We start from the raw sequence: 24,211 nt of genomic DNA on the forward strand, positions 1-24,211 counted from the left end.
CAGAAGTTATGCATCTTAAAGCCAGTAGGGTGGCCCATGCCTTTAATCCCAGCACTCAGAAGGCTGAGGCAGGACAATTGCCATGAGTTCGAGGCCAGTCTGGGCTACATAGTGAGTTCAAGGCCTGAACCAAATAGTGAGACCCTGTCTCAAAAAACAACAACAAAAAGTTATGCATCTTAAATTTGACATAGCAGATTTAGGGGTGGTGATTGTGTGTATGTGCCTGTATATATAGGCAGATATAAAGAAAATCTCTTTATGTAGATAAGTGTGTGTGTGTGTTTGTGTATAAATTATTGAACATATATTTGGACACTAGGACTAAAATTGTCAAAAGGTGTAGATGGAGAAGAGAATATCAAGTCTTGAAGATAACCCAATTCATAGAAATCTAACAGAGGAGCAACTAATGAGACAGGAGGAAACCCAGGGAGTATACTGACTTGGGAACCTAGAGCAAAAATATTACAGGGAGGAGAGTGGTCAAGTATATCATGAATTTCTAATAGTATAAAGACAGAACTGACAATTTAATTTGGCAACTTCGAGATTTCATGTGACCTTGATAAGATCTGTTTTAGTAGAATATTTGTGGAAACCCTTTAACAGGGGGCTGTAGTGATAATAGGATGTAAAGAAATGGTGATAAAAAGGATGAGAAGGGTAGTTGATTCTCGGAAATTTATGGTGAATTAACCATAAAAGCAGCAGACAAAACCGGAAATCCTCTGGTCTCTGGGGGAGTCCATTGGACTGAGACTATTAATACATTCTTGTAAGCAAGAGGAATGTTTACTAGTTCTGATGTTACTTCATTTAATGTGTGACAGCATATGTTTACTTACATTTATTTGGATTACTGTGCTTTCAGAACTACAACTATGCCCACTGTACATATAAAGAAACTGAGTTTTTTGGGGGGAGTGTACTGGGAATCAAACTCAGGGACTCATTCTTGCCGGGCAGGTGCTGTGCTGCTGAGCTACATCCCCAGCCCTAGAAACCAAGTTTTAAAGAGTAAAATTCAAAATAAAATCTGTAGAAATGGAAAGCCTAAATAATAAAATTTAAAATGTACTTTCCTGAAAATAGTTTTGTAAGAATTTTTTCCATATGTTGTAAGTATACTGAAGGCAGCATTGTGTTTGCAGTCTGTGACTATTATTTATATGCAGCATAATTCATCCAAAGATGTTTTGATTGGTTAGCTGAGAATGACTCTGAGTTAGGCTTTGTTTATATAGTAGTGAATAAAAGATATTTCCCTTAATCTCAGGAATTTATAGTCTAGTGGAACAGTAAAATATTATATAGATATACAATGAATATATAATTACCTATTTAGTGGTATGAAGTAAAAATAGAGTATAGTGTAAAAGAGCATAGTAAGGGATTCTTAGTTGGGGGATGTTGTCTCACTCAATAGGGGCATGATGGCAGTACCGATTATATATAGGCAGAGCGTACACCACGACCAGATCATGAAGGCTTTATCAACTAAGCTGTGGAGTATAGTTTTAATATAGTGAATAGAATGAAACAATTTGGACTTTTAAAAATACTCATGGCACCTTTTTTTATAATTGTGATAGAATACAGTACAAAAGTTATCATTTTAACCATTTAAAAATAAACAGTTCAGTAGTGTTAAGTACCTTTACAATATTGTACAACCATTACCACTGTCTAATTCTAGTTCTAGCTTTTCACCACTCCAAATTGAAACTGTGTCCATGAAGTTATCACACTTTGCTCTCTCTCAGCTGCCTTTTGTGGGCCAAGGATTAGAGGAAGAGGCTAGTTACAGGCTTTTTATACCAGTACAAATAGAAGATATTGGCTGTTTGGTTTAGAATGGTGGCAGAAAAATTAAAATTGTATTTGTATCTTGTAACAATCTTGTCAAGTCAATTGGCTTGAGATTAGTAAAGCAAACTTGTGGGTGTGTCTGGTTGGGTCATGGAGGAGTGACCTTGATGTCTTTCTCTGGACCTTGGCCTCTTTCTTTCTTGTGGTCATCCCCCATGCTCTGCTTCCCAGCCACCATAAAGTGATCAGGTTTGTTGTACTGTGCAGTTCTGCATGCTGTTTCTTCCTTGGAGCTAGCCAACCATGGACTGAAACTGTGAGCCAAATTAAACCTCTCCTCCTCTAAGTGGAGAATATCAGGTATTTTGTACTAGCAATGGAAAAACTGATCAATTCATATATATTTTCTTTTAAAAATATTTTCTTTTAAATAAATTTTTTTTTTTTTTTTTTTACACAGTATGAGTCTTTGTAAATTTGTAAAACTAACATAAGTTGTTATGTTTTCCTAGGCGTTCTTCAGATGATGCAGGCGAGAATTGGGGCTTTACAGGGAGCTGTTGATAGGTACTGTAGCTCTTTTTATTAATGTATGAAATGGAGATATTTCTATCCATTGACATTTTGAAAATTGCTTTATTCTTACTACTTTTTGTATTTTCTTAGGATGAAAGCAAAAATTATTGAGCCATACAATAAAATAGTAGCCCGTACTGCACAACTAGCAAGACTTCAGGTAGGTTCTCCCTTTTATTTCTTTTTACTTTATTATTCATCTGGTTTTTTTTTTTTTTTTTTTGGTACCAGGAATCAAACTCCGATCCTTGAGCTTGCCCTCATGCTATTTTTATAAGTAGGCAGATGTCAAGAGTATGAGTCCAGGGCCTGGGATTTAGCTTAGTGGCACTGCGCCTGCCTTGAAAGTGCAAGGTCCTGAGTTTGGTCCCTGGTACTGAAAAAAAAAAAAGTATGAGTCCAGAAGAAACAAGGGGATGGGAACAGAACATTAGAAGAAAGGGAGGAAATAATAAAAAGCCTTAAAATAAGATATCAAGGTATCCAGTTAAAAAACTATATGTCCAAACTACATGAACTATTTCAATTGTCATTATTGCTGTGTATAATCAGTTACTTACTGTTTTGTGTCCTAATTTCTTTTAGCAGTCTTTTTTTTTTTTTGGTACCAGGGATCGAAGTTGGGTCCTTGTGCTTGTGAGGCAGGCGGTGGAAACACTGAGCTAAGTCCCTGGCCCCTTTTAGTAGTCTTTTATAGCTTTCAATGTACAAATCTTTGGCTTACTTGTTTAAATTTATTGCTAAGTCTTTTTTTTCTAGGTATTATAAATGGGATTATTTTCTTGGTTTTTTTTTTTTTTTTTTTTTTTTTTATCGTTAGTGTATAGAAATGGTGCATCATTTTAATTTGTGTATGTCAAACCATCCATGCATCCCAGGGATAAAGCGCACGTCATCCTGGTAAGGTTGTGTTTTATTGCGGCAAGCCTGGTGCTAGGGTCAGAAACAAAGTGCAGTCTTGCTTCTTTGTCTTTTCCCCGTCCAAAGCATATCTTTCTCTAACTGCCTGGGGTTGGGTAATGTGTCTTCTTTCTGTGCTATATTTAGGTGCTATAATGTCTTACTTGGTTTCCTTTGCTTGTGTAAAGGTGTTTCTGTACATGGATAGTTTTTCAAATTGCTGTCTCTCCATGCTGGAGTGCTAGAAAGTCCTATTTTATCATCCTGCTAAAGTTCTTCAAGGTCTCACATCAGTTTTTTTTTTTTTTGGTACCGAAGATCAAACTCGGGTTCTTGCGCTTGCAAGGCAGGCGGTGGCACCACTGAGCTAAATCTCCGGCCCCTCACATCAGTTTTTATAAGTTAAAATTATACCTTAGCTTTTGAAAATAGTATGCTTTTAAAAATTTGTCCATGTTTCTCGTTGTTTAGTTGGCTCATTTTTCTTATTGCAGAGTATGCCATTATTTCAACATTCTACTGGTAGCCCTTTTTCAGTTGCTTCAATTTTGGGACCGTTGTGATACTGCTCTGAATAGTTTTGTACAAATGTGGTGGCTCATGTAAATACGCTTTTTATAAGGTTTATCCTAGAGTTGGGATTTGTGGGTTAAAGGGTTTCTCCTAAAGTTTATTTAGATAATGCCTAATTATTTTGTCAAAGGGTTAAGCCACAAATACCAAGAGAGTGTGAGAGTTCTTGTTGGTTTGTATTCATGTCAGCAGTGCTGTTACACGTATTAACTTGTGCGAGTATGTTTTTGTTCTTTTAGGAATGAACTCACCAAGGAGATTGGATACTTAATATTAATTCCTGTATAACATGAATTTCAAACATCCCTTTGGCTTTGTCTCAGGGTTTTCTTTAAATTTTATTTTAATCTCTCACTCTCATGTCTTGGTGGATAGACGTTAAATTTACCCAGTTTTTCTTTGTTATTGTTTTTGTGCCTTGAGAGAACTTAACCCTACCTGGAAATCGTGGAGATATTTTATATCATCTTCCAAGAGCTATATTGTTTCATATGTTTAGATCTGTAATCTACCTGAAAATGATTGTAAATTTATTGATCTCTGTTTTAAAGGCTCTAGTTTATGTGTTTTCAAATTTTACATAGTACAGTAGTTTTCCAGTATTTTTTGTAGTAGTTTATTATTTTTGTCTTTTATAAACATCTTTAAATTATGAAATTTGTATTTTCATTTATCTTTTTGGACATGTAGAGTGTATTTATATAGGTATGTCAGCATTTCTTTTTGGGTTTGTTTTTGTTTGTTGAGCTTTCTTTTTTCTGTGTTTATGTTTTGATTCTTTGTGTACTTAGTAATTTTTTGGTTGGATTTTGAAAATGTGTATTGTATGTTTAGGGGTCCTGGATTGTTTAAAGTAGTGTTATACCTTATTTTTATTTTTTTGAAATGTGGAGGATTGAACCCCGGCCATTGCAATGAGCTCCATCCACAGCTCTCTCAGTTTTTTATTTTGAGACAAAGTCTCTACATTACCCAGGCTGGGCTTGAATTTGCGATCCTCTTGCCTCAGCCTTCCAGAGCGGGCTCAGAACTTTATTCTCTTTTTTCACATATAAGTAGTTACTGGGAACCAGCTTAATTTTTTGAAGGTGTGGTTTTAGATCTTTGTAAGGAGAGGTGTAGCACAGCCTTTAGCCTCAGGGTATTTGAGCCTCTCTTACTAGGTCTTTCTCCTGTGGCTGGTGGGTATATGAGGGAGGACTGTGATGTTTTCACTAGGCTTTTCTTCTGTTCTCTCTCACATATGCACAGATTAGTAGTCACTCAGGAATTTGAAGCCATCCTACTTTCTATCTGTGTAACCTCCCTTTTTTCCACAGTGTTTTACTCACCAATTTGCCCATAGACTCCAGCTTTTTGGGCTTTCCTGAAGTCTGTTTTCCTATGAAACTGTCATGCTCTTTTGCCTTCCCCTTCCCTTTGCTACAAACAGAAAATTGTCTCCCAGTGCAACCTGAGACAGTTGTTAATCTTTTTCTTCTTTCTTCCAGGAATCCCAGCCCTGAGTTTTGTTATCCATTAGGGTTCAGTTATTCCTGTTGTCTGAAAGTTATTTCATATATTTTGTTCAATTTTTTAGTTGTTTAAGATGGGGGGTATGTAAATCTGATGTTATTCCAGTATTGTTAGAAGTTGCCTTCATTTTAAGAAATTGAGTTCTAAGTCCCATACCATAAAATCACCACTTTCAGGTGTACAGTTGAGCAGCGTATGGTAGTGCACACTTATAATCCTAAAGGCTAACTCAGGAGATTTTGACTTTAAGGCCGGTTTGGGCAATTTAGCAAGATCCTTTTGCCAAATAAATAAAAATGGCTGGGGATGTAGCTTAGTGCTAGAGCTCTTGCTTACAGAGCTAGAGCTCTTACTCTGCTACAGCAGAGTCCTGGGTTCAATCCTCACTCGCACCAAAAATAAACAAAACCTGGTATACAAGGGAGGGAAATTTTATTATATTCATGTTTACCGTATTGTGCCTTGTGAAAGTAGTTATCTCACCACTTCCTTGTAATGTTGGAACATTTTCATTATTTGAAAAACCTTGGTCATGTTAGCAGTCACTCCCTGTACCTGCTCCCTGTCTCACAGTTCTCAATTTGTATCTGCTGTGTCTCTTATGTATTTGACTCTTCTGGGTAGCTCATATAATCAGATCATACAGATCCAACACTCTCCTAGCCAACCAGCCAGGTAGGACAAGCAGCTTGAAGCTCCTCGGCCGTCCTGGGCCCCACCCATGCCACGGTGAGGTCCGCTTAGCCGCGGTGGCACCTCCAAGGCCCAGTCCATCCTGTGTCGTCCCCCCGCACGCCTCTGGCCTTCTGGCTTTTCTGCTACCTGGTCCCACACTACAGAGGCACAGGGGATTATAAAGACCCTTGTCCTGAGCGCCACAAGATAGAGCAGAAGTTAGTAACAGAAAGAGGGCTTCTCAGGCTCCTGGATGAAAACTGAAGCTCAGTGGAAAAGTAAAGAGAATCTCTACAATAAAGACACATCAGACCACTGTACTTGGTCTGCTGCTGGCTTGCTGAGACTCATTGACTTGTATATGCACAGGGATTCCTATGTTGCCTACTGTGACAGCAGAGACATACCCTGAAGGAGGCTCATAATTTTTGTTTTTTGCTATTTGTAAATAAGAAAAAATTTTTTTTCCTTTTATTTATAATTCTTAATTTTTACTTTTTTCTACTCTTCAAATTTTTACTTTTCTTTCTTTTATCTTTTCTTTGTCTCTCTCACTCGTTCTCTTGCTGTCCCACATTGCTCCTCATCTCCCCATTTGTTCCTTTCTGCACTGAATTCGGTTTTCTCCCTTATTGTTCTTTTCTTCTCTTTTTCCTTCTCTTGATTATCATTAGGTTTAAAGGAAAGTAAATTTGGTATCTAGCCTCCCTGTTGCTGTTAGGTGATTCTGTTCACATCTTTGTTCTTTCATTCTGCCTTTTCCTCTTGCCTTTAACAACTTCTTAGAGTTTGTGTGATCTTCCTGTGTCTTCTGGCCTCACCATTAATCTTTCCTGATCTTTCTACCTGTCCCTCCCTCCCCAGCTCCTTTTAACTCCCCACCCTGAAGGGGAAAGATGCTATATTGAAGAGTTTATTCATTATAAACTTATGTTGAGTTTGTCCTCGGTTTTAATTGAATTCACATAGTTAAATGTGATAGATTAATAACTACCACAAATTGTCATTTTCTAAGCTGTGCTTGATGCTGTGGTATTGCTGACTATGTCATTTGGGCTAACATGTGATTGATCTAATTAGTTTTCCTTCCTGGTATAAGGAAAATAAAATAGCCTCAGAGTCATTAGAGTCTCAAAACCCAAACACAAGCTACATCTGGAAGACACCTCTGTAAAGCAGTCATTCCACAAGGGTTTTAAACACAAGCAACAAAGATACCTACATTAAGCAATTTTGAAATATCAACCCAGGAATTAAACCAAGGACAGTACCAAAAACAAAAATGAGAAGACACTTAAGCAAGGCACAGACACAGGCTTCCACACCACAAAAAGGAAATTCTGGGGGAAATGAGGTGGAAAAGTCTGATAAGCAACCACTTGGACACCCTGAACTGAGCACAGGAAGTAACAAAGCAGATGCATGGGGCTCTAGAAAAATTCAAAACAGAAATAATCTCCCAGATAAATACAGACATGGTGAGCAGAGTGAAAGACATGATTAGAGGCTCTAGAGCAGAAACAGATAAGAAAATAGATGAGATCAGAAACATGCTGGAAGCCATGAATGCCCAGCATAAGAAAGAAATGGAAAACGTGATTGCCCAACATAAGAAAGAAATCGAATCCGTGAAACAGATTCAAACAGATGCTCAGGAGATTAAAAACTCCATTGAAAGCATGCAGAGCAGACTAAGAGAATCTGAAGACAGAATATCAGGTATAGAAGACAGGATTGTAGTTAAGGACCATGAAAACAGGGATTTCTTAAATATAGTAAGGGATCATGAGAAATCAATCCAACAGCTGCTAGATGATGCAAAGAAAAATAACATTGATTCCCGGTACCAAAAAAAAAAAGAATAATATAAAACTCATAGGAGTCCATGAAAAAACAGGAGAAAGTACAATTGACATAAAAAAACTGTTCACAGAAGTAATAGTAGAAAACTTCCCAGACAGAGGTAGAGAATTGGACATACAGATAAGTGAGGCGTATAGAATTCCAACTAGCCATGACCAAAAAAAACTACACCTAGACATATAATAGTCAAGATCCCAGAAACCCAAAAGAAGAACAAAATTCTACAGGGAGTTAGAGAAAAGAAACAAATCACCTACAAAGGAAAGCCCATCAGAATCACGGCAGATTTCTCAACACAAACCCTCAAATCAAGGAGAGCCTGAAGTGAAGTATTTCCAGCCCTAAAAGAAAATAACTTCCAAACTAGACTGTTGTATCTGGCAAAATTATCTGTCACAATCAATGGGGAAATTAGATACTTCCATGACAAAGAACACCTGAGAAATTTCACGAACACCAAACCAGCACTCCAAACAATTTTAAACAATATCCTGAAAAAAGAAAATGAAGGTCACAACTCCATGAGGCCCAACAGAGAGAAGGTACCACGCAAGGTTAGACACTAAAGCGAAAGGGGGGAAAATAAGAAATAAAAGAGCCAACAACAGTAAAACATCATGACAATGATGAGTCAGTATCTCTCAATTATAACTATCAGTGGCCTCAATTCACCAATCAAAAGAAACAGACTGACAGATTGGATTAAGAAGCAAAACCCAGCAATATGCTGTATACAAGAAACACACCTAATTCAAAAGGAAATTCATAGACTGAAAGTAAAAGGATGGAAACCAGTTCTCCATGTGACAGGAACCCAGAAAAAAAGCAAGGATAGCTATCTTACTTCAGACAAAGTAGATTTCAAACCAAAACTAATTAAGAGAGACAAAGATGGTCACTACATCCTTGTGAAGGGAACAATCAAAGAGGAAGAGATGACAATCATAAATATATATGCACCAAATATGAATGCCCCCAGCTATACAAAACAAATATTAATGGACGCGAAAAACCAAATAAGCACTAATACAATTGTAGTGGGGGACCTCAACACCCCACTATCACAGATAGGCAGATCATCTAGACAAAAAATTAACAAAATTCTAGAACTGAACCAAGCTATTGAACAGATGGACTTAATAGATGTTTACAGAGTGTTCCACCCCACAAAATCAGAATACACATTCTTTTCAGCTGCACATTGGTCATTCTCCAAAATAGACCACATGCTAGCTCGTAGGACATGTCTAAATAAATGTGAAAGAATTGAAGTTATCCCCTGTATATTATCAGACCATAGTGCAATAAATAGATCATACATTATGTGGCATTTTGTTTCTGGCTTCTATCACTTAACACAGTATTTTCAAAGTTCATCCACGTTGTGCCATATATCAGTATTTCTTTCATTCTTTTATGGCTAAACATTTCATTGTATATGAAATATTATATGGCCATAGTTTTGTTTATCGATTATTTGATGGAAATTTGAGCTTCTGTGTTTTAGCTATTATAAAGAAGACTGCTGTGGGTAAGATTTTGTGTTTGTGTGGGGTTTTTTTGGAATGTATTTTAAAAATTCTCTTGATTTATATATTCCCAAGAGTATATATGTTATATCATTTAACTTTATGGTTAACATTTTGAGGAATGCCAAACTGTTTCTATGGGAGATGCACTGTTTTCCATTCCTACCAGTCATATATGGACATTCCAGTTTCTCTATTTCTTGCCAGCATTTTTGTTTTATTTTGTTCTTAATAGACCCAATCCTGTTGGATTTGAAGTAATGTCTCATAGTCATTTTATGTTGGATTTCCTTAATAACTACTGATACTGAGCATGTTTGATTGTGTCTATTGGCCCTACCTATCTATATCAATCATCTTTTCTTTTTGTGGTACTGGGGTACTTTTTATTTTGAGAGGGGAGCTCACTGGGTTGCCAAGCTAGCCTCAAATTTGTGATCCTCTTGCTTCAGCCTCCCAGAGTGCTGGAATTACAGGTGTTCACCACCATGCCTGGCTCTGGGCACTTCTGTGTCTTCTTTAAAGAAATGTCTATTAAAATTTTTTGCCCATTTATCAATTGGATTACTGTCTTTGTACCTTTCTTCCTTTGTATTAGCCAGATTTCCATTACTGTAACAAGTACCTAAGATAATCAGCTAATAAGAGAAAAAGTTTATTTTGGCTCACAGTTTTAGTTTTATTCCATGAACAGTTGGCCCTGTTGCTTTCAGCCTGGCTTGACACAGCGTATCATAGTGGGAGTGTGTTTTGGAAGCTTCACCGTAAGGAGGGGAAGTGAAGGAGCAGGAGAAAAAGGCCTGTGTCCCAAACTACCCTTTGAGGTCAGTTCCCAAGGACCTAAGCCCACTCACTAGCCCTACTCCTTAGATGTTTCCATTACCTTCCGGCGGCACCAAGCCTTTAACCACATGGGCCTGTGAGGGACAATCTAGAACTGAACTTCCAAGCTTCCTTGTGGAATTCTTGGTTACTTCCTGCATGTAGAAGATATCACACCATTGTGTCCTAGTTGCCACATTAGTTTTTGAGAATCTGTCATTCTGACCGTGGTCTTTTAAAGACCATCTGCTGTTTTTCTTTGACTTCTTTTAAGATTTTCTCTCCTTTTTGAGTCCCTTCAACCTCAGAAATAGGTTTTCTTTTGTTCATCTCACTTGTGATTCATTTTTCTTGTTCATTGTGTAAATTGATCTCTTTAATCATTTCTAAGCCATTATTTCAGATATGTACCGTTCTCTTTGTCATGTTTCTTTAGATTGATTAAACCTGAACTCAACTTTATTACTTATCCTCTCTTACCCTCTTTTAATTGTTCTTTTAACGTTTTTTGTATTTTCTTGGGCTTCTCTGGAGTTTTTTCTTTTTTCTTTTCCTGATTGGTCTTCCATTTTATTAATTCTTTCCTTTATTTATGTTGTGATTAGATTAGTCTTATTTTGCTAAACTTTGGTCACTGTGTCTTATTTTTAGAAATTCTTTTTCTTTTCCTAAAATGCTTTATCATCTGTCATATTTCTTGTTTCTTGACTTCATTTCTTTGAACATATTTTGATAAGGCGTTTTGTTCCTTGAGTTCAATAGGTTTGTGATCTTTGCAGATTTATCTTTGTGGTGTTTGCTATCTCTGTTGGAGTCCAGCTTTTCTAGTCTCCTGGTTATCTTTGATATATGCTGAGTATTTTACTTGAAAGATTCTTTTCAGGAATATCTGAGCCCTTCGGAGAGGATTTCCTTTATTTCTCTATGGCATCAGGACTCACCACTATCCTAAGACAAACACTAACTTAAACTCAGTCAACTCCCCTACTTTGCCTTAGAGCTTGGCGAGATGTAGATTCCAGTAGTCTAGGATTAACACCATAAATTCAAACTCCCAGAAACCTTGGGAAATGGATTAGGAAGAAAAACAGAAGTAACAAGAAACTGAACTTTGTGCATATTAGAGTGCATGTATTAACCAAAAAAAAGTGAGGGTGGTGATGCCTACTGGTGAGATGCTGGTGATTGGTGCGGCAAAATGCATTTGCTGCTACTAAGTGAGAAAGAACCAGGCTATAATATTTGCATGCTTTTAAATGTTTCCATTGTCAAATCAGTCGAGGTCAGTTCTAAAGGAGCTTTAAGGAGTATACTTACCTTATTTACATTGTAGGAATACCTATTTGAAGTGAGTTTACTGAAGTCCTTAACAGTTTGAACTCTTAGCAAATACTTTTCAACATATATCACATTTACAAGCTAGAATGAATTGGTAAATATTGGGTAAGAATTCATTTTTGACTGAGTGTTTTTGTTGTTATAGTCTAGGCTGGCCTTGCCCTCATTGTGGAGCCAAGGCTGGCCTTGAACTCATAGATCCTCCTGGCTCAGCCTCCTGAGTGCTGGGACCATAGGAATGCACCATCATGCCTGGCCTGGCTAAAGTGTTTTGAGTAAAGCTATGCAGAGAGAGATATATGGACATAGTTATATGATATTAAAGGAGCCAAAAAGAAGTCAAAATTACTGTTTTGCCCAAGAAAGGGAGTGGACATCTGTTGGAAGTCCGTTAGAATCTCTTTGAGTGTCAAGAACATTCTGACTAGGGAAGAAAGAAGATGTGCAAAGGGATGAATGTGAAAATTATGTGCACATTCAGAAATTATGAATTCAGTATGATTTGGACTCAGGATAAATATTTTTAAAATGACGAAAGGTAAAGTTGATAAAGCTAATCAGAGACTACACCGTGAAGAGGCTCATGTGCCCATTGAAGAGACACGGCACTGTATTCTCTTTCTTAATAAGGAATTACTGAAGAATCTTTTCAGGAGGAGAAAATGACCTGATGTTTGTTCTAAAGAGATGAGGCCTGTAGGCTTCCTATTTTCAGTAATGGCAGACTTGGTTATTAGCTTCCCATTGAAAACGCCTAAAAATGTGTCCAAAGTAAAGACATCTTGGTTTTAGCTGACCTGCAGGGCTAAGATGAAGGTGATTTCTTATGGTATTTCTTGTCAAATGTGTCAGGCACCTGCATTGCTCTGTTCATTATAGTCGACTTGCCTACTTCTTTTCCACATTAGAAAGAACCTTAGGGGAAGTATCTCAAGTAGGAGTTTGTTGCATTCTTTGTGTGGCTTATTTCAAATCAGCTAATCAGGAAGCCAGGCAAAGTTGCAGCTCCCTCCCTGCAAGTTCCACAGGAGTCTTATTGGGACTTGTGGTCCTAAAAATTGAAGAGATGAACATATTTGAAAACAGGAATCCAGCATTCACAGAAAGAAACCTCACACCAGGGACATCTTTTCCTGGCCTATCGGACAGTTTTGTTATTGCCTTAGTCACCTTCTTATAGCTGGGACACCAGAACTGATGTTCACAACTTAAAGGAGGACAGGTTTATTTTGGCTCCTGGTTATAGACTGTGGTCGGCTGGCTCCCAGGCAGAAATGGCATGGTGGAAGGGTCTGGGCGGGGAGGAAAGCTGCTCACAGCATGGTGGCCAGGGAGCAGAATGGGCAGGGAGGGGCTGGATGAGGAGATGCACCCTTCCAGGGCACGGCCCCAGTAACCTCCTTCCTGTTGCTAGGCTCCACCTCCAACAGAACATCTGACTGCTGAACTCATTAGTGGATGAGTCCACTGATGAGTGTAGTATCTTCAAGATCCACTCACCTTCCAGATACATGAGGCTGGTGAGAAGCACCCCATATCTAAATTGTAACAGCTGTCAAACACCTGCCCAGTGAGGCTCCCACCCTGGTCTGTGAGCTTAGAAGACGGTGGTGTGTGCCAAGTACCAGATCCTGGAGCTCCTGGTGCTGGTGAAGTTCTAACCATGCTGTGGGAGGAGCTGCAGGCCGAGGTGCAGGAGCAAGAGGAGGTACAACATGCAGAAAGTGCCTGGAAGGACCAGAAACCATGGAAACAGCACAGGAATTTCTACATTTCAAGTTAAAGATGAGTTGGCAACCCAAATGAAAAATGAACCTCAGTAGCCCAGATACCTCTTAGAAGAGAAGGATGGGAACAGGGAGCTGATCACGCAGCACATCATTTCTGAAGAAATGTAAGCAAAACTGAAGATATTTGAAAGATTCAATAGGATTGCCTTCTAGAGACTTAATAGAGAAGCCAAAAAGCACAAGGGGGGAAGTTTTGAAAACTTGAACAGTTCCAGAGGCAAAGCCAGTTGAAATGTGAAGAGTGCAGATGAGTTCCACACAACCCCTACGTCTAGAAGCTTTCAGCAGATTGGCATGGGAGAGAAGCCACATGTGTGTAGCAAATGGGAAAAGTCCTTTGTGTGAGCTCCAGCCCAAATGAACACTGGAGAATCCACTCAGGAGACCAAATTATAAACTCGCCTTATTCTGCATCAGAAGATCATACCAAAGAAAGGCTCTGCAAGCGTAAGAAACCTGATAAGCTTTTTTTTGGGGGGTGGGGGGTTGTTCTAGTTTAATTTACAGCCAGAGAATCCATTCAGCCCTTTCGTATCTTCTTTTTCTCTTCCCTCTGCTGTCATGTAAAATTGAACTGCTTGAGGACTGTGATAATATACGATTACTGTATCTGAATCTCCAGCCTTAGCATAATGTTATATACCTGGTACTTATTTATTTATTTATTTTTTTGGTTCTGGGGATCGAACTAGGGTCCTTGTGCTTTCGTAGGAGGCGGCGAAACCACTGAGCTAAATCCCCAGCCCCTACCTGGTACAATGAATTAAATAATTTGTTCCTTTTTGTGTACCAAGTAATATTTGGTGAAGTTAAAATGTTTTCTAACCACACAGCATGTGTGCCCGAACAGAACATACATGGTGTTATATTTTTATGTACTTGTACATGTGTCCTCTAGCAGTTTAGAAATACAGCCTTCAATGGGCCGGGGATTTAGCTCAGTGGTTTTGCCGCCTGCTGCGCAAGTGCAAGGACCCGAGTTCAATCCCCGGTACCAAAAAAAAAAAAAAGAAAGAAATTCAGCCTTTAAGATGAGTTTGGATGTCTTGGTTTTCTGCAGAGAGTGGATGTGAGATACTTTTGAATTTTTTCAGGGACAGTTAAAAGTATGTTTTCAAGGCAATGCGGTTGCATGCGAAGCTGTTGTCATACCTAGCTAAATAGGTATCTTAGAGCATTGGAATATTATTCAGGCTATAACAGAAACCTAACAATTACCTTTTTCTGTACCCCAGTCCCTGAATCTTTCTATCCTTACTAAGACTACGGACTGACCATGATTTGTCTGATTCTTCTTTTCACTTGCTCGTTGTTCTGCTCATTTGCTTGCCTGCCTGCCTCCCTCCCTTCCACCTACCTCCCTACCTTCCTTTTTCTCTCTCTCTCTCTCTCTCTTTCTCTCTCTCTCTGTTTTTGTTTATTACTTCCTCAGTTTCTACCCTTTCAGGTATTCATTCATTTCTAAAGACAATAGTGACTGGCTAATTGATGGCCCTGGCAACTGGTGACAGACCTTGTGTGGCTTCCTTTGAGCTAGTATTGTTTTCTTGATCTCTAATCAGTTTTGGCTAAGGTTACAAGGTCATCTGCCTTCAGATAAGTGAACCTATGAGGATGTGCTCAAGCTACTTTCTTGAAAAGTTTGTGGGCTCTTGAAGTGGTCAGAGCGCTGTAGGAGTTTTCTCCACCGAGCTAGAGTTTTACTTTCAGGATAAAATATACATTAAAACAATCCTCCCTATAGTTGAATCAGATTTAAAATATGATTGTTTAGGATTATTTTTTGGATCACTTTCTTATTTTATACTGAAAAACATGACATTAATTTTCACTAGAATTCTTTGTCTTACTGAAAGAATGGATTAATGTGCAAGGATTGTATAATGGAGAAAATCAGTCATACTCATATATATACAAACCTGCCCTGGTAAAGTGAATTTTTTATTTTTCTTTGTGCCAGGGATTGAAGCCAGGGCCTTGTGTATGCCCTGTGTTCAATCTCAAAACATACCCTCTACCATTAAGCTATACTAGCCCTAAAATGAAATTCTATAAAATATTCTGATATTTTGGACAAGGAATGGAAATTAAGTTTGACATTAGTAGACTTCAAAATATTTTAAAATGTGAAGACATAGGCCTGTTTTTATTAGCAAAATTATCAAGGAGTATGACAGTCATTATGTACATCATATATTGTTTTTAATAACCCTGCATTTCTTTTTTTCTCACCTCTGTTTAATCTTTTGACAGTAATTTTCAAGAACCTTATTTGTTTTTCTCACCTAGCTATTCATGATTTAAAAATTTTATGTTTATGCAGGTCTTAATTTATAAAATATTTTCAAATGTTCTAAATCATTCAATTTTTATAATATAAAGGCAGAAGTTGCTTTTAGGGTACCATAATTTTTTAGGTGAATTAACTAAGATTCTGAAAGTTACTTACTTAAGCTTATATAGCCAATGTACAGCAAAGACGGTGATACAGAATTTTCTTCTCTAAGTTTAGAATTCTTGCTTAAGTTTTTATAGCCGATGTACAGCATACAGAATTTCCTTCTCTAAGTTTAGAATTCTTTGCTTTTGATTCAGTGCAACAAGTTTTTAAAAAAGAAAAGACAAAAATGTAGTTTCTAGTTTTCAGAAACTTGCTGTAGGTAAAGAAAGAAAAACTACAAACCAGATTCATAACGCACAGATGAAGCATTGTTTATTTCAAGGTACTGTGAACTAGAAGTTATGAGGCTCACTACAGTTCTTCATTACTCTTAACTAGTTGCATGAAAATGAACAAACTTATATCCTCCTTACAGTGAAAAAAGAACTGCATTTATGGTCTTTTATAACTGTAAAATGCTATGATTCTGTGAAGCAATGATAGTTTCTTTTTTTGAATTTTTTTTTTTTTTTTGGTACCAGGGATCGAACTTGGGTCCTTGTGCTTTTGTAGCAGGCAGCGACACCACTGAGATAAATCCCGGCCCCATTTTTTTAATATTTAAAATTTTATATTTATACAATCATGAGAACTCAGGATTATTTTTAAGACAATGATCTTATTACTGTTATTAAATATTAGTGCTTATTTTCTGTATTCTGTTGCTTAAAAAAAACACCATAATGACAACTAAGCCGAGTAACATTGGCTAAATTATTACAAAAGTAAGAAAGGAGGAAACAGAAAAATATGGTTAGGAATATTTTGATATCTTTATTTTCAGTACAGTATTTACTTTTTTCTTGGATCAATTTCTGAGTTTTAGCTTAGGAAGGAAATCTGAGAAATTTGCTGCGTTTCAAACTGTTTTGAATCAAAGGAGTCTGGAAGTTTAGCTATGTTATAGCTATTGTTGTTCCCTGTCAGATTATTTCCATTTTAAACACTGGAGAAACTTTAATCTTGTTGTTTGTCTCTTAAGCTCCTATTTAAGTGCAGGGGATATAGGGAAGCAGGAAAGAAATAGTTTTGAAGGATGTTTTTGCCTTGAACATAAAATCCCTATGAGTATACCTCCAATTAGAAGAAAGTACTTTTATACCTGTTCTCTTTGGTTTTTTATCCCCATTTAACTCTCATCTCAGAAAGACTTTTTCTTCCCAAAGCTGAAGCTTTTGGCCTCATTTATATACATGAATACATCATTTGAATGTAATTATCACCCTGAAGATTATTTTAACTCATTTTAGTAATATTGTTTGCTCATGAATTGCCTATTTTGCAGAAGTAAATTCTAAAGGCTTTATGATTCCTTACATAGAACGTTGAAAATTTTTACATTTTAAATTATTGAAAAAAATTTGAGTTTTAAAATTTTTACCAGTTTGTAACACATGTAAGTTTAGAAATATATAATAGCTTTATTGAGACATTTAAATTATCATATAAGTGTTCTTTTTATCTTTTTATTTTTAAATTTTTATGTATTTACTTCTTTGCTACTGGGGATTGAACTCAGGACTTTGCTCTTTTGAGGCAGGCATGGTGCCACTGAGCTAAATCCCCGGCCCATCTTTTTATCTTTTTAAACTCTCATTTTTTTTTTTTTTTGATACAGGGTCTCACTGTGTAGTTCAAGGTGGGCTTGATCTTACTATGGAGCCCAGGCTGGCCTTGAACTCTTGGTGATCTTATCCTCCTGTTTCAGCCTCCTGAGTGCTGGGATTACAGCATCACAGGTGTGGACCACCATGCTTGGCTTAAACTCTCAGTATTTTGTTTTGTTTTGTTTTGTTTTTTGTTTTTGAGACAAGGTCTTGCTATGTGTTCCAGGCTGGCCTTGAACTCAAAGCAACCCTCCTGCATCGGCCTCCTCACTGCAGGGATTATAGGTTGCACCCCCCCCCCCCCAGCTCATTTCAGTTTTTAACTGTTAAAATACATGAGTCTTAACTTTTAAATTAAATGAAATTTTAAATTTAGTTTTTAAACTTTAAAATCAAGTAAGAAAATTTAAGAATTTAGAGTGGAGAAGGAAATCTGTCATGAAACTTCTCTTGTTCTTGTGCATATATATTTTATATATATGTGTTTTCCATTGTATACTATTTTAGGGGTTTATTTTTTAGTCGTTATATCAAATAATTTTATCTACACTTTTGTATTGAATACAGATCTATTTTACTGGTTTTACAATTATCCTCTGAACAAGTGAATGCATCAAGAAGAAAGGAAGGAGGAAGACAATAACAGTAGTGTAAAAATGCTGGTCTCTGCCAACACTGTAAGAACATAGCAAATCCTTAAAAATGTAAGGTGATGGGAAGCAGTGCTGTGCTAGTTTGAGGCCTGGTCTTTAATTTCTTGCCTTGCCTGATGGATTTGGTCTTTTGGGCCTCATGGAGTTGTGACCTTCATTGTCTTTTTCTAGGATATTGTTTAGAATAGTTTGGAGTGCTGGCTTGGTATTCACGAAGATTCTCAGGTGCTCTTTGTCATGGAAGTATCTTATTTCCCCATCAGTTTTGAAAGATAGTTTTGCAGGATACATCAGTCTAGGTTGGAGGTTGTTTTCTTTTAGGGCTTGAAATACATCACTCCAGGCTGTCCTTGACTTGAGGGTTTGCATTGAGAAGTCTTCTGTGGTTCTGATGGGCTTTCCTTTGCATGTGATTTGTTTCTTTTCTCTAGCTACTAGCAGTATTTTGTTCTTTGGTTCAGTTTCCAGGATCTTGATTATTATATGTTTAGTCAGAGTCTTATATGCCTCACTTATCTGTATGTTAAGTTCTTTTGCTCTGTTTGGGAAGTTGTATGTCATTAATTCTGTGAACAGTTTTTTTTTATGTCGTTTGTACTTTTTCCTGCTTTTTCGTGGACTCCTATCAGTCTTATATTATTCTTCTTTGTGTCATCTAGGAGCTGTTGGATTGATTTTTCATAGTCCCTTACCATTTTTTTTTGTATTGAGGATCGACCTCGGGACCTTGTGCTTGCAAGGCAGGCGGTGGAAGCACTGAGCTAATCCCCGGCCCAGTCCCTTACGGTTTGTAAGAGATCTTTCTTTTCATGGTCACTGATTGCAATCCTGTCTTCTATATCTGATATTCTGTCTTCAGATTGGCTCAGTCTGCTGTGAATACTTTGAATAGAGTATTTAATCTTCTGGATATCTGTTTGAATCTGTTTCATGGATTCCATTTCTTTCCTATGTTGGGCATTGATGGTTTCCATTTCTTCCCTATGCCGGGCATTCATGGCTTCTAGCATGGTCCTGAACTGTTCTATTTTTTTTTTAATCTGTTTTTGTTCTAGAGTCTCTAATCATGTATTTCATTCTGCTCACCATCTCTGTATTTATCTGAGAAATTATTTGTTTTGAATTTTTCTAGAGCCTCATTTACCTGTTTCGTTACTTCCTGTGCTATAAGTTCAGGGTGCCCAGGTGGTTGATTATCAGACTTTTCCACCTTGTTTTCCCCATAATTAGCCTTTGGTGAGCAGAATGTCTGGGTTTTGTGCCTTGCTTAAATTAAATGTCTTCTCATTTCTATTTTTGTTGTTGGTACTGTTTTTGCTTTAACTCCTGGGTTGATAGTTTGATATTGCTTATCGTAAGTATCATTGTTGCTTGTATTTAGAACCCTTATGGAATGACTGCCTGTCAGAGTTGTCTTCCAGATAGACTTGGCCTTTTGGTTTTGAGTCTCTAATGAGTGTGAGGCAATCTCATTTTCATTATACCAGGAAGGACAACCAATCACAACACCTTAACCCAAGTGATACAATCAGCAACAACAGTAGCATCAAGCACAGCTTAGAAAATGACAATTTGTGGTAGTTATTAATCTATCACCTTTAACAGTGTGAATTAAATCAAAATCAAGGGCAGCCCAAAATATATTTATAGTGAATAAACTCTTCAATATAGCAACTTTACCCTTCGGGATGGGGATTTAGAAGGAGGTGGGGAGGGAGGGATAAATAGGTAGAAGGATAGTGAAAGGTTAGAAGTGAGGTCAGAGGACAGAGGAAGATCACGCAAACTCTAGGAAACTGTTGAAGACAAGAGGAAAAGACAGAATGAAAGAAGAAAGACAAGAACAGAACAATCTAACAGGAATAGGGACGCTAGAAACTGTATTCACTTTCCTTTAAAACCAATGACAATTGAGAGAAGGAAAAAGAGAAAAGAAAAGAAAAGGAATCCAAATTAGGGCAGGAACAGGAACAAAAAGGGAGATGAAGAACAATGTAGGAGAGTGAGAGAGTGAGAGAAAGAAAAGAAAAAAAGAAAAAGAAGGAAAAAAAGAAAGATTTAAAGAGTAGAAAAAATAAAATAAAAATTAAAAATAAGAGGAAAAAAATTGAAACTAAAAAATAAAAATGAAGAGCCTCCTTTAGGGTATGTTTCTGCTATCACAATAGACAATGTGGGTAGCAGTGTGCAGATCTATGTCAATGAGTCTCTGCAAGCCAACAGCAGACCCCTGAGATTTAGGCCAATTTCTGGCTGCAAGGCACAAGTTGAGCTCCCTGTCCTCCTGCAGGGTTGAACTCTACCAGGTTCTATTGCAGATTCCAGCTGCCCTTCCCCTGAAGATAGTCCAGGCTCTGATGGGAGGTGATGATCCCTCCAATTTACCGACTACGGTGGTCTGGTGTGCCTTTATTGCAGAGATTCTTTTCACTTTTCCAGTGGGCTTCAATTTTCATCAAGGAGCCTGAGAGAGGCCCTCTCTGTTGTTCACTTCTGCTCTTATCTTCTGGAGCTCAGGACAGTGGCCCTCATGACCCCCTGTGCCTCTGCGGTGTGGATCCAGGTGCCAGTGCAGTCCACAGGCCAGAGGCTGGGGTGGGGGGGGTTGGTCTGGGAAGGGGGGGTGCAGGTGCCTGTCGGTTCAGCTCCTCCCCTGGGGTGGAGGGTGGTGCTAATAGCAGCCCACACAGCTCAGCTCCACGCAACTCGGCTCCTCCTAGGGCCTTTAAGAGGCACAGCAGGCTTTATTTCTGTGCTATGAAAGCTACTGTCCATGTAAAAAGCTCAGCTACCTTGGGGCTGCCATGCTAGTGTAAGGGCAGAGCACCAGCCAGAACATACAGACAGGTAGTCCGGGAGAATGGAAGATGCACCCAGAAGTTTTGGAGGCAAAGTGTACAGTTTTATTTTTAACTCCAGTGGGTCAGTCTGGGACTTGTCCACAAAGAGACTGACCTGCCTTTGGGGTGGAGCAGGGCAAGTTATACTCTTGAGAGGGGGCGGGCTTGCAGGAGTTGAGCACTTTACATTGGTTACAGAGAGCACAAGTCATCAGGGCCCAGCACCTTCACCGGTTGTCAGGTGTTACAGACAACAGGCTCAGTGCACAACGGTTTACATTTGTTGGGGAGACAAGTAATAAAACTGAGAACAAAAGAAATTCCTGAGATGCATGAGAAGAAGCCCGGACAGGTGGAGGGAATGGGGGAAAATTTTTCCATCAGTAGGTTTGGCTCTAACTACAGAGAAACATGTTCCCTGTTCACTAGGAGGAGCCCTCAGCTACCTACATGGAGCTGACAAGGACAAAGCCTTCTTATACCATGCAGCAGCCCAGTTCTTAGCTGAGAATAGAGAAAAAGTGGTTCCAGGTGGCATCACATGGGCCATTTGACCCTTCCCTCAATTCTTGACACGTGGAGTGTGAAATATATTTTTTTCCAGCTGATTTCTTGTGCAGCAATAATGATAATATAATTGATATTACCATCCAAGCATTTTCAAGTATAGACTTCTGTGACCATAGATGAATACAGGGAATGTTCTAATGAACTTTTCCTTTGGAATCTAATAGACATTGTACTTCACACAACTCAAATAGAGAAATACCATTTTAAAAGTTTGTGATGAGCATTAGAACTAGGATTAAATGAGGGTCCTAAAGTATGCAATGACTGTTTTGACAGACTGTAAAAAAAAATGTGGTGTAAGCATATGCAAAGTGATTTTAAGCTACTGTCAGCAATCATACTTTTTATTGTAATGTTGGTTTTGTTAGATGTTTTCTGTGTATTGTACGGCAGAACAAACAAATTATTTCATATTACTCTAATTCTTTTATCTCATGCCTTCACGAGAGTGTAGAAGATGATATACAGATGTAAGATAAAAGGTTAAATAAACACTGCTTTGTTTTTAATTGGATGTATCAATATGAACTTCAAATACATTAATTTCATTTTAAGATAGTAGAAACCGTATATATGTGCATATGTATATGTATAATGGGTTAATCTGAGAATGTTTTGTGTGTGAATGTGCCATATTTTAATTAATTCTGACATTTCTTAGCTATGTCTGTGGAAAAATCCCAGGAATGAACAAAACTGGCTACCAAAATGTGGTCTTGAAGTGCAGTTTCCTCCCAAACGAAACCAGAACTTCTTTGAGAAATCTTTGCTTCTGTGTCTGGTGTATGAAATGTGTTGAAACATTTTTATACCAGATAGTAAGGAAGATACCAATGACTACTAGGATCCAGGAATTACTTTGAAGATGCCCTTTGAAGGTGACCAACTCTCTTATCCCTGAAAGTTGTGAATTGTGAGAATTTATTTCATGAAGTTGATGACTCTGAGGCTCCCACTAGCCAAAATGGGATAATTTGAGCATGAGTAAGGATAAGAGCTACAGCAAGTTGACAGTCCTCATTATGTTTAAATCTATGAGTTCATAATGATGGAGAGAAAAACTCAAAACAATAACAAAACCCCACTAATTGTTCATCATTAGTGAACATTAGAAAACTGTTAAACCAAGAGGAAGATCAAATATTATTCTTACTTTATGAATAGTACCTCTGAGGGTAAACGAATACCCTCAGGTGAGGTAAAATTTCTTTTTATGGAGAAATTTTATGTGTTAAGAAATGAATAAAGGGCCGGGGATTTAGCTCAGTAGTTCCACTGCCTGCCTCGCAAGCGCAAGGACCCGAGTTCAATCCCCGGTACTAAAAAAAAAAAAAAAAAAAGTGAATGAAGATGAAGCAGTAGAATTACAGTATCACCATTTTACAGTTGCTTAGGTTTTAATGGATTTTGACATTTAATATCAAGGGCTGCTAATAATATGAAAAAATCCTGCGTGTGTTATAAACGTACCACCACCTAATGATTAATCTTGCCAAAAACATTAAATATGAATCTGATAAAGCTGCCTACTTCCTGCTGCTAATTTATTGGAAACGTAGAAGACATAGAAACTTGTTAAATGAACTGTGTGATGGGAGTATAGACAACAAAATCAAGTTGGATGGAAACTCTTGTAGGACAGATGAGTCACTGTTTGCAACAAATTGCAAAGAAGAAAAGCTGGTGGGGAAACTTATAGGTTTAAAAAGGACAAAATTAAACTGTAATACTCACACCATAAAAAATAAGGCGGTGATTACGGTATAAGGGAGAATAGTGGTTTCTCTTGGATGGGGTGGGGAGGGAGTGCACGGAAGGCTTGTGTGATGGCTGGCACAGTTCTGTCTCCTTTTTTGTTAGTTCCAAGTTCATGGATCTGTATATCTCAGAATGTGGTTTTCTCTGTTTCTGTAATTTAATGAAAGACTAAAAGAAAAGAAAGAAAAAGTTGATTGGAGGGGCGGCAACTGTATTGGAAAATGATGAGATTTAATGACTCAGATTAGCTAAGACTTTTTTTTTTTTTGTAGTGGAGATCAAACTTGGGTCCTTGAGCTTGAGAGGCAGGTGGCGGAACCACTGAACTAACTCCCCAGCCCCTTAGCTAAGACTTTTTGACTATGCATTTTATTAAATGCTATTCTTAAAACAGTTAACAGAATCTGTAAGTAAAGTCGCCAAAGTTTATTAATAAGATGGGTGGCATGCTGAAAATGTTTTAAGAAGATAAAATCTGACGTGTTTCAGTGAGCATCTGGAAGCTAGGCATGATACAACTGTGCTAGGTGGAAGTGAGAAAGGATTGGATTAGGGTGATGGCTTGTAGGAATAAAGGTAAAGTAACAATAGGTTATGTTATACAATAGAAAGTCAGTGAGGCTTGTTGAAATATTAAGCATGATTGTTAAAAATAAAAACATTAGAAATGAATTCAAAAATTTCCTGTTTGAGGGCTCTCATTAGGTGGGACTGAGGAATTCTAGGACAGTGGTGGCTAATTTCGTGTAATGTTTGGTATTTTTCCTCACAATATATTATGACTCTCACGAGTGGTTGCTAGTAGATTAGCTGTTAACTGCATAGTTGGAAAATAGAAAGATAAGGGTGACTTTTCAATTTTATACCTTGAATTTTAAATTGTGCTTATATCATCTATTCAGAAAATAAGTAACACTTGATTGAAAAATAAAGATGCCCAAACTTTAATT

At 37.7% G+C, this 24,211-nt stretch overlaps 1 protein-coding gene across 6 annotated transcripts in view; it reads left to right on the forward strand.

Annotated features, from left to right (window-relative positions):
• The window catches only part of Cog5 (component of oligomeric golgi complex 5), a 316,280-nt gene that overhangs the window by 14,333 nt on the left and 277,736 nt on the right, over positions 1-24,211 (forward strand). For all 6 annotated transcript variants that reach the window (XM_087206494.1, XM_087206496.1, XM_087206495.1 and 3 more), the window contains exons 4-5: positions 2,325-2,379; positions 2,479-2,548. In XM_087206494.1, coding sequence (XP_087062620.1) covers positions 2,325-2,379; positions 2,479-2,548 — 125 coding nt within the window. The remainder of the gene's footprint in view (positions 1-2,324; positions 2,380-2,478; positions 2,549-24,211) is intronic.

Source organism: Heterocephalus glaber, unplaced genomic scaffold (assembly GCF_053883595.1).
Source record: "Heterocephalus glaber isolate CG9 unplaced genomic scaffold, H.glaber_assembly_v1.0 deba00000676, whole genome shotgun sequence".
Taxonomy (NCBI): domain Eukaryota; kingdom Metazoa; phylum Chordata; class Mammalia; order Rodentia; family Bathyergidae; genus Heterocephalus; species Heterocephalus glaber.